Source organism: Enoplosus armatus, chromosome 7 (assembly GCF_043641665.1).
Source record: "Enoplosus armatus isolate fEnoArm2 chromosome 7, fEnoArm2.hap1, whole genome shotgun sequence".
In the NCBI taxonomy this organism is placed as follows: domain Eukaryota; kingdom Metazoa; phylum Chordata; class Actinopteri; order Centrarchiformes; family Enoplosidae; genus Enoplosus; species Enoplosus armatus.
Window position 1 is genome coordinate 20,867,949 of NC_092186.1, and position 13,718 is coordinate 20,881,666.

The following is a 13,718-nucleotide window of genomic DNA, read 5'->3' on the forward strand; positions in this document are numbered from 1 at the left end:
CTTTCATTCATCATGTGAATTTCCTACTCCAGTTGCAACATTCCCAGTCCACGTGGACACCTCCTGGCTTCAGTTCTTGCTGCCGGGAGCCAAGCAGATTTACATCTTTCTGTTTCCAAATGTTGCTCCGAGCTGTGAATGCACTGTAAGAAGCCTCACTTGCGCTGTTTGTCAGCTGAACTCTTTCCATATTGAACGTGCGACTACAAAGCATGCAAATCACCGTGTTTTGTTTTGTTTTTTCACCGGATGGCTCGTCTAAACATGTAATCCTGTTTGAAAACATGGAAGAGGAGCTCGTAACCATTGGTTTTGTTTGATGACAACTCCTAAACACTCCGAGTGCACCCCCTCTGGATACCTCAAACATTTCAATGATGCTTACCCACCTACAGGGAAGGAGCACTCCCCTGTAGGGAGTGTCTCATATTAAAGCCACCATTTTGGAAAAACAAAACTTGATACCATAGAAACGGCTCCGCTTCTTCTCTCTCTCTCTCTCTCTCTCTCTCTCTCTCTCTCTCTCTCTCTCTCTCTCTCTCTCTCCTCTCTCTCTCTCTCTCTTTCCACCGGAATAAAGGTGTGTTTTTCCTGACCATGTTGTTTCAGGCTGCCTTTTAGATACAGGCACAGTTTGTTTTTCTCGGGCCATTTCCTCCCCCAACAAACCCAACTTGCTGCAGGACTCCTCGATTGCCCCTGTGTATGATGTAGTGGAGCTAAGGTCAGAGCGAGGGGAGGCTGGGAGGAGTGGTGAGTGCGATCACGAGACCCGCAGCTGAAAACGGTGGCTCTCGGCGGCGCTCAGTGGAATTTTACACACTACACCTACACCTGCAGCAGTGGAGGCCTGGAATCTGACACACTACACCTATACCTGCAGGGGCCCAAAGGCTGCACACAGAGCAGTGGAATTTTACACCGAAGCACTTGTATACCCCTATATGCTCGTGTTTCAACCCTGCTGGTTTGCAAGAAATGGAGAAAAACAAAATAAAAGTGTTCTGCAGTCTTGCTGCAGGGACTCATGACCAACAAACCTTTGCAACTCGAACTGCCTTCACGTTGATTTTTCAGCAGATCATTTGTGTCCGTTTTTGCATGTTTATGTTTTCTGTAGTTAACAGCATTCTCTTACAAGTATGTGTTTTTTAAAGAAATTGTTTGGTTTTAGTTAGTAGGGTAGTTACAAGTGTCAACGGTTGAATGAGGTTTTCTTAGTTCCGGAGTTTAAACCTAGAAGTTCCGCTTTCACTCGGTAGGCTGACTTTGTTACCTTTGGAGACAGCCAGGCTAGCTGTGTCCCCTTGTTTTCAGTCTTTAAGCTAAGCTAAGCTAACCGGCTGCTGGCTGTAGTCTTAGATGTAACGGCCAGATGTGAGAATGGCATCAATCTTTCCGTTTAGGTTAATAACAATACAAGCATATTTCCCAAAATGTTGAAATACTCCATTAAGACAAATGTATCCATGTGCAACACAACAAGCATTGTCATGTTGTGAAGACATCTTATCAAACTCTGTCAGCTGTCATGTCACACTTTTATTTTTCTTCGTAGCTTAAGGTTAGTTAATTTAGAAATCATGCATGAGCTGTAGCTATTTTATTTTCTAATATTTTCATGTCATGTTGCATTATTATGATCTTTGACAATGTTTACAAATGTGTAAGATGCTAAACGGTCAGTTCGAGGGAATCAAGACGTGTACATAAATACTCCTGTTTGTATTATAACTGGCACAGCACGGCATATGTAATGTTCATGTGCATCGTGAAAGGATGACAATAAAAGGAAGAATTTATCTTGTGTGTAATGTTTGCTCTTGAAACATTTGACACCCTTTCTTCATATCTGCGAGACCCCTCCTGAAATAACACAGCAGCTGAGGGAAAAGTGCAGGGTCGCAGTTCCTGCATGTTCTGTTTCCTTTTGTTTGACTTATCTATTTGAAAAATGTCGGGGGACAGGACTGGTCTGTGCAGATATGCCCACCAGTTTGTAAGCGGATCTTTTAACCAAATGAAATGTGGGTTTTAGCGTGTGCGTGGGACGGTAACGCAAGGCTAATCCACAGCAGAGATGTGGAATTCCAGTGTTTGTCCTCCTGGCTGTCTGGCTCACCACACCACTTTCTTGGTATTTATTTAGCCCTCACAATCTGCTTTTATCTACTATATGTGCACACATACAAGGAATTTGACTCCGTTTTTTCTTTTGTGCTCTGAATGTACTTAACACATGAAATGAGGGCCACATAGCTGAACAAAGGTAAACATCTGGCTATTATGTACATACAAGTAGGTGAAAATATAAAAGCATCTTGTCAGACTTTCTGTAAATTGTAAACAGGAATACAATAGTGCAAAGAGATGACACATGACGATCAGTTTACTAGTACTGAGGAGTACTGCTCAGCCTTTCTAAAGTCTAAGACAATAACACTGCTAATGTCTTCAAGGTTGTCTCGGTCCGGCCTCGGAGAATACAAATTTGTAACATGTTAGAAATGGGAGTGTGTTATGTCACGTAAGTTTGAAAGACGTGGGTGTCTGCCAGGCAGGTAGGGTTATGGGACATTTGGGATCCAGCATTTTCTGAGTTTGAGCCATACTGGTGGTTAAAGGCAGAATATCTTCGATTTTCACCTTTCTTTTTTTTTTAATGTCTCTTGTGACTCCCCCACGTGTATGGAAGTACGGGAGTACCCCTTTAAGACTACTGAAGGAATATGCTGCAAGCAAGAATATGACATGTTGAAATATCTGAAACAGTGTATTTAAAGGCTTGATTCACACAAATGATTAAAAAACCTGTTTTCTCACTTCACTCCAGAGGTATATATAACTGTGCAGATAGTTGTTTTTTTTTTATATATCAGCCTCTGAGATTTCTGCTGCCTCCCGGTTATAATGGAGCTGGAGCTTTGTTTGTGCTTCCTGTCAAAAGTTTTCATAGGAATGATAATAAGTTAGTCAACAAATCTCAAAGTCAGAAACATTTCATTTTAAATCTTTCGCATTGAAATAATAATGTAACGCTCATAATGATGTCAGGATTGGTTCACCCAAGTTACAAAAAAAACTTTCTTCTCTTACTTGTAGTCCTGTTGCCATGGATATGGAGAGTTTTGGTATTATTATTCTTCATAAGGTAATTATTCAATGCTGTGAGCACCACAAATGAAATTGCATTCATATTGTATTGCTAATGATTGTATTAAAGATCAGTTCTAGCCTGCCACTTATCCAGTGTGGAGTTTTATGGTGAATGATAATATTTTAGTCAGTAAATCCTAAAGCCAAAAACCTTCTGGGTGGATGGATATTGCAAAATCTACAGTATAACCAAAACTCTGCATGAGAAGACACAACTAGAGGTTAGTGAGAAAATATGTTTTTTGTAATTTGGGTGAACAGACTATTTCACTGCACATTACATAGTGCATTTTACACATCATAAAGACTACTTATCATGTCGCTTACTGTCAGTGGCTGTGAATCTATTCCAGCATGCCTGAAATTCTGTCAGGAGTCTTATGACGATGTGAATGTATCAGGCCAAAAACGTTTATGTGCATTGAAGTTATACGACTCAACATGCTCTAAATGTGTTCATTTAAAGGGTTTGTTCATCTATAGTCACTGTTATAGATAGTTTTGCTTTTATTTACCCACATTTTGAGCAACCACTTATGCCAAAAATATTGTCCCATTTACCTCCACTGTGTTGGGGACATGGCAGAAATCTTAGAGACAGTATCCAAAGCTGGACAAATAAAACCAAAGCTAGCTGCATGGGGAGAAACCAGTAGAGGTAAGTGAGACAATGTGGGTTTTTTTTTGGGTGCACTGAACATTTAAATGTGTGTGAAATTGTGCATTTTATGTGCCATAAAGAATTATTTTACACGTGCAGGCAGAAAGGCAGAAACCTCAAAACCTGAGCAAATAAAACCAGAACTATCAGCATCATTTTTCTGTTATGTGTTTTATACACCAGAAAGAATATTTCCCTTGCATTGTTTGGTCAGTGATTGTGTCCAAAATCACTTCGAGCTTGCCTCATATTCAGACTTATGATGACTGATTACAAAACAACACACCAGAGCCACTTTCACCTCCAGAAAGGAGGGAGCCACCCACAGTCTCTCCCAGCCTGAAGACCTGCTCCAACGCAGCACCCGCTAATTCATTACATTCCCCAATTAAATCATCATCCAAGAGCAATATTCCCCTCATGTGAAAGTACTAATTATGTGCTTAGGATACTTTGCTATGGTGACAGTCCTTTTCTCTGGCACGGAAGCGCCTGGCCTGGCGCCCCGCAGATTTGCTCTGACATTGAAAGCTGGAGTAGGACAGATTCTCTGAGGCTTTTTCAGGTTTAATTTCCTCTGCAGGGGCCGTCTGCCTCTGTGTGCACTGCACAGTAGGGGGGGAAGCGGCCTCCATATTGAAATTTTCCAGGGCTTGTTAATTTGCACATTCACGTGAGGGTCATGTATGTGCCTGTATCCTCGCCTTTGATGTGCTGAGTCATTCACATAGCACAGACGGGTTGGGGCGCACCACAAAGCCCGCAATGAGGACACTCATGACCAATGCACGCAAGGCTGTGTGTGTGTGTGTGTGTGTGTGTGTGTGTGTGTGAGTGTGTGAGTGTGTGTGTGAGTGTGTGTGTGAAAGAAAGACAGAGAGGGAGGGATTGGAAGGAAGAAAGACGGAGAAAGAGAGGAAATGTGTACACATGTTTTCAAGCATGAGTGTTTATTGTCTATCTATCTATTGTGTGTGTGTGTGGAGAGGGGGTGTATGGGGGGGGGGGGATTCCTCTGTTTCACAATCAGTCAATCCTGCTATTCTAGTTGTGTTATTCGGCTTCACACTTACATAGACCTCTCCAGTGCAGTGAGCAACACTTTCTCACTCTTCTGAATCAGACTTCCTGGGTCAGATATGGTGCGTGTGCGTTTGCTGGAATGGGGAAGGAAGGTCCACACTGGGAAATACATTAGCTAGTGTTATGCTTTCCCCTCCTGAGGCAAAGGGCCAGCAGTCTAGACAGCGCAGATAAGGAAATTAAAAAGTCCATGTTCAATAAAAAAAAGGCATAAATGAAACATAGGAGTGTCCCACTTCCCAGAAAAGCCCTGTGTGTTATGAACTAGCTTTTATTGGTCAGGATCCATACCAATGAATTGTGGGCCTGTCACCCATGGCAACATCACAGGACTCCCTGCCAGAATTTAACATGAGCTCATGTGAGAGGATCTGGAAGGAGCCAAAACTTTCACCCATTCGTCTTGCAGCTTGACAAGCGGACATGTCTGTGTTTATTCCAACTTTTGTCTCGCTGATCTTCAAATAACGATGAGTGTGTTATTTAGCGACATGGAAAGTGTGTCTTACTTCCTGCAAAGAGAAAAACATGCACTTCGATGTGACGCAGGAACACACTGACATCACGGAGCTGACGACGTGGTGGTCTGTGGGATGACCAGACGGTTAAATAAATACTTACGCCACAGCGGTGAAATGGTCAGAAGCCTGGATGCAGTGACTCCGCATGCACACACACACACACACACACACACACACTCACACACACACACACACACACACACACACACACACACACACTCACACTCACACTCACACTCACTCACACTCACACTCACACTCACTCACACTCACACTCACTCACACTCACTCACACTCACACTCACACACCAATGCTGGTTGTGAAGATCATCTGTTTAGATTCCAGCAGATAAAACACAGATTTAATCACTGGAGCAGTTGAATCTGGGTCCTATCAGACTAAAAGCTCATGCAAGCGTAATGGTGAATTACATGGATGTTATGTAGGGGAGTGAGAGTGTGTGCACTGTTTAGTCTGTGACAAAAACCTTACCCCACCTTATACTCAGGCTGAATGCCACTATGTTGAGCTTAGTATGTAAATTGTGCTCGTCTTTGCTTTTACACTGTTGAAACAGAGATCTTGATCTCAGTGAGGCTACCTGTTTAAATTCTCTCTCTGTTGATTCTCCAAGCAACAACGTGAGAAGTGGCTGGAGACAAAGGGGATATTCTGTAAATGGAGAGATGGTGTGTCTCTGGTCAAACACACTGTTGAAAATTGCTTTGAAACTTGAAAGAAAACAGTCATGTAGCCTCTCTGGATTATTATAATGGTTTGCTGAACCTGAGGAAATTTGTCCAGGTGCTGAAAGTTTTATGTGTATTACATCCACTGTTTTTATTTAATTTCCTAATAACATTTTGTATTACCTTTTGCAAGAACAATGATAAGACTATGTTTCATCGTATGCAAGTAACCTGACAATAAAGTTGAATTTAAATGAATGATTCTGATTCATATTTGTTTTGTTTTTCGTTGTATTCGTTTGTTCGTCTACACTCGATGGGTCATTAGCTATGTCAACTGCTTCTTTTGTGTTTGTGTGTGAATTGTTTTGTTTTTTTGTTGTTGAACATGTTACAATAAGAAACACAACGAGGGGTTCTTAGACAGAAATACGCATCACGTTTTACAGGCATTTTTTGTTGTTCTCAGAGTACAAAATGTTTGTAATATTCTATTTGGAAAGATGGAAACTATTAGAGCACTTAGATTTATGAATGTGTGTTTTGGCAAGCAATTACATCATCAACTAATAAACTAATAAAACACAAATGAAAGACAGATAATTATTACAGACAAATTGAGATAAACATGTGAATCATAAAAAAAAAGACCAAAATAAAAGCAGGGCTGTAGCAACTACTGAGAGCACAAAGGTCATATTCGTGAAAATATTTCTATGATTTTGTTGGGATAAATGACACGAGTAGTTTATACCTTCTACAATCATACACATATATTATTTATACATACCTTGCAACATAGAGAAAGCTCTGAAACATATGTATGGAGAGGAAATTTACAGCATAATTCAACAGTTAAATAAACAAATGGGAAATCTTGAGTTTTTTATACTTTTGTGGTGCTTTGTCAAAAATGTGTTGACTCATGACATTGAGTAAAATAGACGTCTGTGTGTTGGGTTAGGGTTTCAGTCATCACGTTCCTTATGTTTGATCGCCCTCTACCGGACGACAATGGGAAATACAGGCCTGCAGGTTCACACATTGGCCACTAGGCGGCGATGTCGTGTACGCGGAAGCAGAAAACGCACACAGAGGAAAAGGGAAGAAGCCAGGGAGCTGCCTGCTTGTGACAGCCGTGTCAAAGAAAAGCACTGTAAAAAAAAAAAAAAAGGCCAGACTTGAGCTTCAACTCTTGTCCTTTTCGGTGAAGAATAAGACGCCCAAACCGCCACCGACATGTCGAAGAACACCGTGTCCGCCCGCTTCAGGCGAGTGGACGTGGACGAGTACGACGAGAACAAATTTGTGGACGAGGAGGACGGAGGAGAAAACCAGCTGGGTCCTGACGAGGCAGAGGTGGACTCCCTCATCAGACAATATCCTTTACATGATTAGCTAGCTTGTCTGTTAGCATGCTCGACCTGCAAAGGAAACAAGCCACAGTCGACAAGTGTGGGTTTGTTGAGGGCCACGTTTTATCCGCATATTTCCTCTCTATATATGTTTGCTGTTGCTGTCTGTATGAATGGGCGTTTTGCAAGTAGGCCAGTTACTGTCCAGACTTGCCTGGCAGTCACATTCCAGGGATTTCTGCCCCAAGACAGAACAGGCACTCTATGTATATTAACTGCAACGGGAGTATGCGTTTGTGTAACTACAAGTGCACCATTAGATCTTATAAAGCCTTTATTAACGGCGGTGTCTCTAAATACTCGCGCAGCTTTATTCTGTTTCTGCAAGTTGGCTCAGTCAGATGAGAGTTGCAGAAGCAGAGGGTTTGATCTCCAGCAGTTGCATGTTGGGTGTGAGGGTTTGTGGAGAGGCTTTTGTTGTGTTGGAAGTTTTGCTGTAAAGTGTGTAGCCAGCTGAGCCTTTGGTTTCAGTCTTATAGGCCATATAAGGCATGAAAGCGCTCCCCTTCCTCATTGAATGAGAGCGTTACCTCCCACCTCATGTTGCAGTGCAGGAGAACTAAGATAGGGTCACTTTTCTTTCAAGTCTGACAGTAACAACACTCAAAATATGAACAGAACACGCGTTTTTGCCAGAAGGAGGACTGTGGAGTGCATTTAAGTTGCACTAAGATGTGATCTCTTCACAGCCAGTATGGACAGGAGGATTATAGCGGTTATAGCAATAACTTATTCAATGTACATATGAGAGGACGTGTGAGTATTGTTTCAAGACAGAGATGTGAGCAAGGCAATGTTATATATATATATATATATAGCACACTTCATTACAAGTAAACTCAATGTGCTTTACATTAAAATGCATGTGCATACACCCACCCAGAGACAGTGAGCACAGACACACACCTACAGTAACTAATCATGAACCTGAGAAAACTCAAACGTTTTCAGTTTTCTTGTAAAAGTGGAGACAGTTGTGACAGATCTCATTTCATCAGGCAGTTGTTGTTGTTTTTTGTGCAGAAAACAGGATCAAAGCAACAAAACGCACCCTCACCAGATCTGCATCTTGTTCTTAGTACAATTAGAAAGCCAGCAGGTTTTCGGAGGTGTTGTTGTGTGTTGCGTCCTTAACCCTCCCTGCACAGGAAATCTCATGGAGGCTTTACATGCAGTTCTGAAGAACCCGCCAATCAACACAAAGAACCAGAATGTCAAGGTGGGTTTGACGTTTTTTTGGGTCAGTAATGGTTTGAACATTTGCCACATCCTTGTATTTCTTATAAATCACTTTGCAGGCTTTTACACTCTTGAATGATTCAATTATTAAAGACATTTGTGAGAAGAGATTTTTTGGACATATCCAGTAGATATTGATCTGTCTTTATGCACATTTTGTAGCAGACCTTATGTGGTTGTAGACTCATTGCCCTTTCAAACACATTATTTTGAAATGCAGTTAAATATAAGTTTTAACTTTTACTGAACTGCCAGGTTGTTTTACTTTATTATTCATATGTATTATATATTATCCATCCGTCCCTTCAAACAGCCCAACAAATGGGCCGGGAATTCAGAGGCTAATAATTATCTGAACTCTATAGCAACCCCTTCACACGCCTTCTCTTTTCTTTTCAGGATCGTGCGGAGGGTTTGGTGCTGAAGGTGCTCAGCGCCTTTAAGAGCAGTGACATTGAGAAAGGGGTGCAGTCCCTCGACAAGAACGGCGTGGACCTGCTGATGAAATACATCTACAAAGGCTTCGAGAGGCCGTCAGAAAACAGCAGCGCGGTTCTGCTGCAGTGGCACGAAAAGGTAAATATTTACTCTTCATTGTCTGACGTAATCATAAAGTGGCAGGAGGTGAGGGAAGAAGAATGTTTCCTAAAATCCCTCTCGACCAATCCAACCTTTTTAGGCTTGGGAAAATGTTAATTATTTAGCTCTAAACATTTTATAAAATTGTGTTGTTATAATCCAATGGAGTGGATCTGTGATTGATCCATTTAATAAACTCAGTATTGGCTCTGTTACCAATCGGATAAGTGCATCCCTTATTGATTTTGGGCTATATAGATAAAACTGGCTTGGCTTGAGGGAGAAGCTGACACTTCAGAGGGTGGTGGTGAGCAAGATTTAAATTAAAACACCTCCAGGACGCTCCAAGTCTTATTTGTACAGCTGCAATATCAAGAAAGGCCCAGGGTGAGATAGACTAAATGTGGCCACAGCTGAACTGAATACAAGGTGAGCTACCAGAATGTTAACAGAGACTCAGTTTCAGTACCGACTGTATTTGTCTCCCTGTGTCTTCAGGCTCTGGCTGCTGGAGGAGTGGGCAGCATCGTCAGGGTACTAACAGCGAGGAAGACGGTCTAAAAGAGGAGCGGAGGATCAGTTCACTCCACATCACTGACTGAGATGCAGAGGAGGGGAGGGGGGGCATCTGTACTGTACTGTTCATGTAATCTAACAGATAGGGAATAAAAGGAAAAACAGATTTTTAACCTGATGTGATCCTGCTGCGTTCAAGGCTAGACTAAAAAAATCAAATCAAATCTGGGTCACATTTGGTTAAAAAGTAGGTTTTCTTCTTTCTTCCCCTGCGTAATACTAAATCGTATTCCTCACAGGGTGCTACAGATAACTTCACACCTTTTGTCTTTGTGCTACTTCCCTGATCTATTTACATTACCCCCCCCTCCCCTCCTCTCTCCATGTCATTCCTAAACACCAGTGGTTCCCAACCTAGAGGAGATAAAACGCAGGCAGGGGAACGCATATTCCTGCTACACAAAATGATGTTTATTTTTTGAGACATTCCTCTAATCTTTACTGGATCATTTTACCTCTCCAGGCCTCTAAAAATCATTCAGTTAAAACAAGGAAAGAAATGTCTCCAAGTGTGAACCAGTCAAAAAGCGGTCACAAGCCATCACTCTCTTGTGTTATCGCTGCAGTAGAGACTTCCTGATGGAACAAAAGCCCGACTGTCTGTCAGTAAATCCTCTCATTGCCTCTCCCTGTAACACTTTAGCAGCGGGAGTCTCCTGAAAAGCACAGTCACAGATGGAGGGTGGTGGATTTGCTCACGGGGGTCGCCATCCATCCGAGGAGGAGGAGGAGGAGGAGGAGGAGGGGGAGGAGGGGGGAGGGTTGGCGTCATCCATCCATCCTTTCACGCTGCCTGCTGTCCCAGTTAAGGATTATTACCCACGATGCATCTCCACCACCACTCTTATTAATCCCATTTTCCCGCTGGTCTGACTTTGTCATGTACCCTCTGCTGCTGTACAGGGCACTATGTGGCTCTGCTGTTTATAGAGCTACATTTTTTCTTTACTTTCAGGAAAATGAATCCTTTCTCTTTTTTATTATTTTGGTATTTAACAGAAAAATAATCTAGGATTAAACATTTTCCTTGGTTTTGTTATTGTTTTATAGTAACGATTTTTTTTTTTGCCTCATGGCCAAATCCCTACTTAATGGAAATTGAAAACACTGCTTAAACAGCTTGACAATATCAGGAGAGACTAAGATGATTAATATTTTGTCTCTCTATAAAGTGAGAGGGACCTTTATGCGATTAAAAAAAAAAAAAAAAAAAGAAAAGAAAAGAAAATCCATTGCATGATCCCACTTTTGAGATTTTGAGTATTTTCTCAAGCATTTCATACCTGTCTTTTGTACATGTTATGTGTCTCTTCTGGAAGAATAATGTGATGTTTGTATTGAATCCGAGTTTAAACTTCTGCTCGTTCATTCAAACAAATCCTCCACACATGGTATTGTCAGGCAGTAGGAAGTCATAACCATTATGACCACATACAATTTCCACACGTTTTATAAAATGAGGAGGAAAACTGGAAACGTCAAAGTTTTATCTGCCTTATCAGGTAGATTATGTCTGTTGCCAAATGATTTGTTTTGCTTTCATGGAAATAATACAGCTTACACTGACTGTTTAGTTGCCATTGTGTGTTAGAGAGTAATCCTAAAGACAAAGTGGTGACTACAAACTATAAAAAGTATAAATGAACATAAAAGCAAAATGTGTTACGGTTCAAAAGGTTGCTGGTTTGAAAATAAGCAACCTTGAAGCTCCTTATTTGGACCCAGCGATGAGGAGAATTCAGATCCAGCATGATGTTTTCTTCCTGCTCATTTCAAATCAAACACTTGAGTGGAATTTCTCAATGGATGTTGCTTTTTCTAAAACACAAAAGTATCATCACAGTTGTGTTTTACTCACGAGTTATCACCAGTTGATATTTAGACATGGCTTTTCATGTTTGAATACTGTCATCAGTGATGATGCATCCAGACATTAGATTCCTTTTCTAATGCAGTAACGTCTAGTTTTACATGACAACACAAAGGAGAGCGGTCTGGTTTCTTCTTCTGCGTCATGTATTCTAGTCCGAGATGCTCTTCTAGCCGAGGGCGAGAAGACGGGGGAACATACCAAACTGATGTACAAACTGCCTTACTCGATATTCCTTTTTTATGTTTGTGCTTTTTTGACAAAAAATAAAAAAATAAAAGGTATGAATGCTGATCATAACTTTGTCCCGACTGTTTTTGTCACTGCTGAAACTGAAAGTTTGGACTTAAGTGAAAGATAAAAGTAAAAATCCTTCACTTTCTCGAACAGAGAAAGATGTAGGGACACGTTAAGGAGTGACTACAAAATATCATTGGTCATGATAAATAATCTGTTAGCTGAAGCTAAATGTACAGTTCAGAACAGGGTAGTTTTACCTTATTATTATTATTATTATTATTATTTGTATTTGATTTAAAAATGTAATAGGATGTTACACCACTTGATGTTATCTTTCTTTTCTTGCATTTACCAGGGGTGCAAACAAGTTTTATTCATTTTGTCTGCAATCACTTTGCATGCATCTTCGTATTCTGAATTTCTTTTATTATTATATTGCTATTGTTATATTATATTCTTTGCTGTATCACGTCTCCCAGCGGCAGAATTTCTTTATTGACCCAGTTTGTTTTCTTTTTGTTTCCATTATTTCTGCCCAATTGATATATATATACATTATAAATATATTAGATTGTTGCTAATTTAACACAGGGTAAATCCTCATTTCTGATTGGATTGGAGCACACAGGTTTAATCATATGATCACTTTTATACTCTTACACTTTGCTGTAAGTAGCTTGATAAATTTGCCTTACTCTTCACACTCATTAAATTACTTTTACGTTTTAACTTCTAAATTGTCTCTTTAGAGCTTTCTTGGTTGTAACTCTTGGACGTTTGATCCATTTGTTCCCAGACGTGACATGCTTGATATGCAGTCGTGCTGCAGACATACGTTATGCTTAATTTCAGTGTATATTCATTTATTACATTTTTATTACAAAATGGATACAATAAGTACAGTATGGCAATACATTATGAGGAGAAAAAAAACATATGTACAAGTCATAAAAATAAAATACATCTTGGTATCAACTATTGGATGGAGCAGTACGGCACATTGATGATGTAATCAGTGTAATGATTGGATAGGGTTTCTATTTGATGCACTTGTGTGTATGACGGGCCACTACCTGAGGATACAAAATATGTGATGTCAAGTTTTCTATGGCCAAAATGAGCACCATATCTGAACAGTCACAACTCCACTTTAGTGACTGAAGAGGGCAAAACAAAGGTGGGGAACTGCCCATTTTTCTCGTTCAAGCACTTCCCAATAAGTTAATAATAGTTAGATGTAAATAAAAGGCTAGCTAAGATTTCTTGAGTAGGGTTGAAGCCCACTTTCTGAGCCAGTGGTGGACACTTCAGATTTGAGGAGCAAAATCTTGTTGATCTTATAAATAAATCTGAAGGGGCAGGGGAAAATAACAAGGCAAAATATCAAACATGTTGCTGAAAAAGTCCTGCCAGACCGAGGAAAGGATCCCGGGGATTACAGCCAATAAGCAGCCTCCATCCAAGCCCCCTGCCTGATTTGTATCAACTTTAAATCCACTTCCTTACTTCTTCAGGGCGGTATGCACCCACTGGCCTCTCTCACACTGAAGTCTTTTTTGTCTCAGTTTGTTGACTGATGTGGCAACTTCTCCGAAACCACACCCACTCACTCATTTATCTCAGTGGTGCTGCATGTGGAGGACACAATTCATCACCGCAACCTTTGTCCCGCGCCATTTAAAGTGCTC

The 13,718-nt window shown here is 40.8% G+C and overlaps 1 protein-coding gene across 2 annotated transcripts; it reads left to right on the plus strand.

Annotated features, from left to right (window-relative positions):
- The first annotated feature begins 7,234 nt into the window (after positions 1 to 7,234).
- arpc5b (actin related protein 2/3 complex, subunit 5B) lies at positions 7,235 to 10,127 on the plus strand. 2 transcript variants are annotated; one of them, XM_070909192.1, is made up of 4 exons: positions 7,235 to 7,490; positions 8,664 to 8,745; positions 9,165 to 9,341; positions 9,843 to 10,127. In XM_070909192.1, the coding sequence occupies exons 1-4, from the start codon at positions 7,351 to 7,353 to the stop codon at positions 9,903 to 9,905; spliced, it is 462 nt and encodes a 153-aa protein (XP_070765293.1). In that variant the 5' UTR covers positions 7,235 to 7,350; the 3' UTR covers positions 9,906 to 10,127. The 2 variants fall into 2 exon arrangements, with proteins under 2 accessions (XP_070765293.1, XP_070765292.1); XM_070909191.1 differs by having other exon boundaries at positions 8,673 to 8,745.
- The last annotated feature ends 3,591 nt before the right edge of the window (positions 10,128 to 13,718 follow it).

Bases quoted from the DNA above. Each gene is read 5' to 3' on its own strand.
- arpc5b (XM_070909192.1), top strand. From the start codon at position 7,351: ATGTCGAAGAACACCGTGTCCGCCCGCTTCAGGCGAGTGGACGTGGAC. The intron at 7,491-8,663 runs ATATCCTTTACA...CGTCCTTAACCC, and splicing joins GTGGACTCCCTCATCAGACA to TCCCTGCACAGGAAATCTCA. The intron at 8,746-9,164 runs GTGGGTTTGACG...TTTTCTTTTCAG, and splicing joins CAAAGAACCAGAATGTCAAG to GATCGTGCGGAGGGTTTGGT.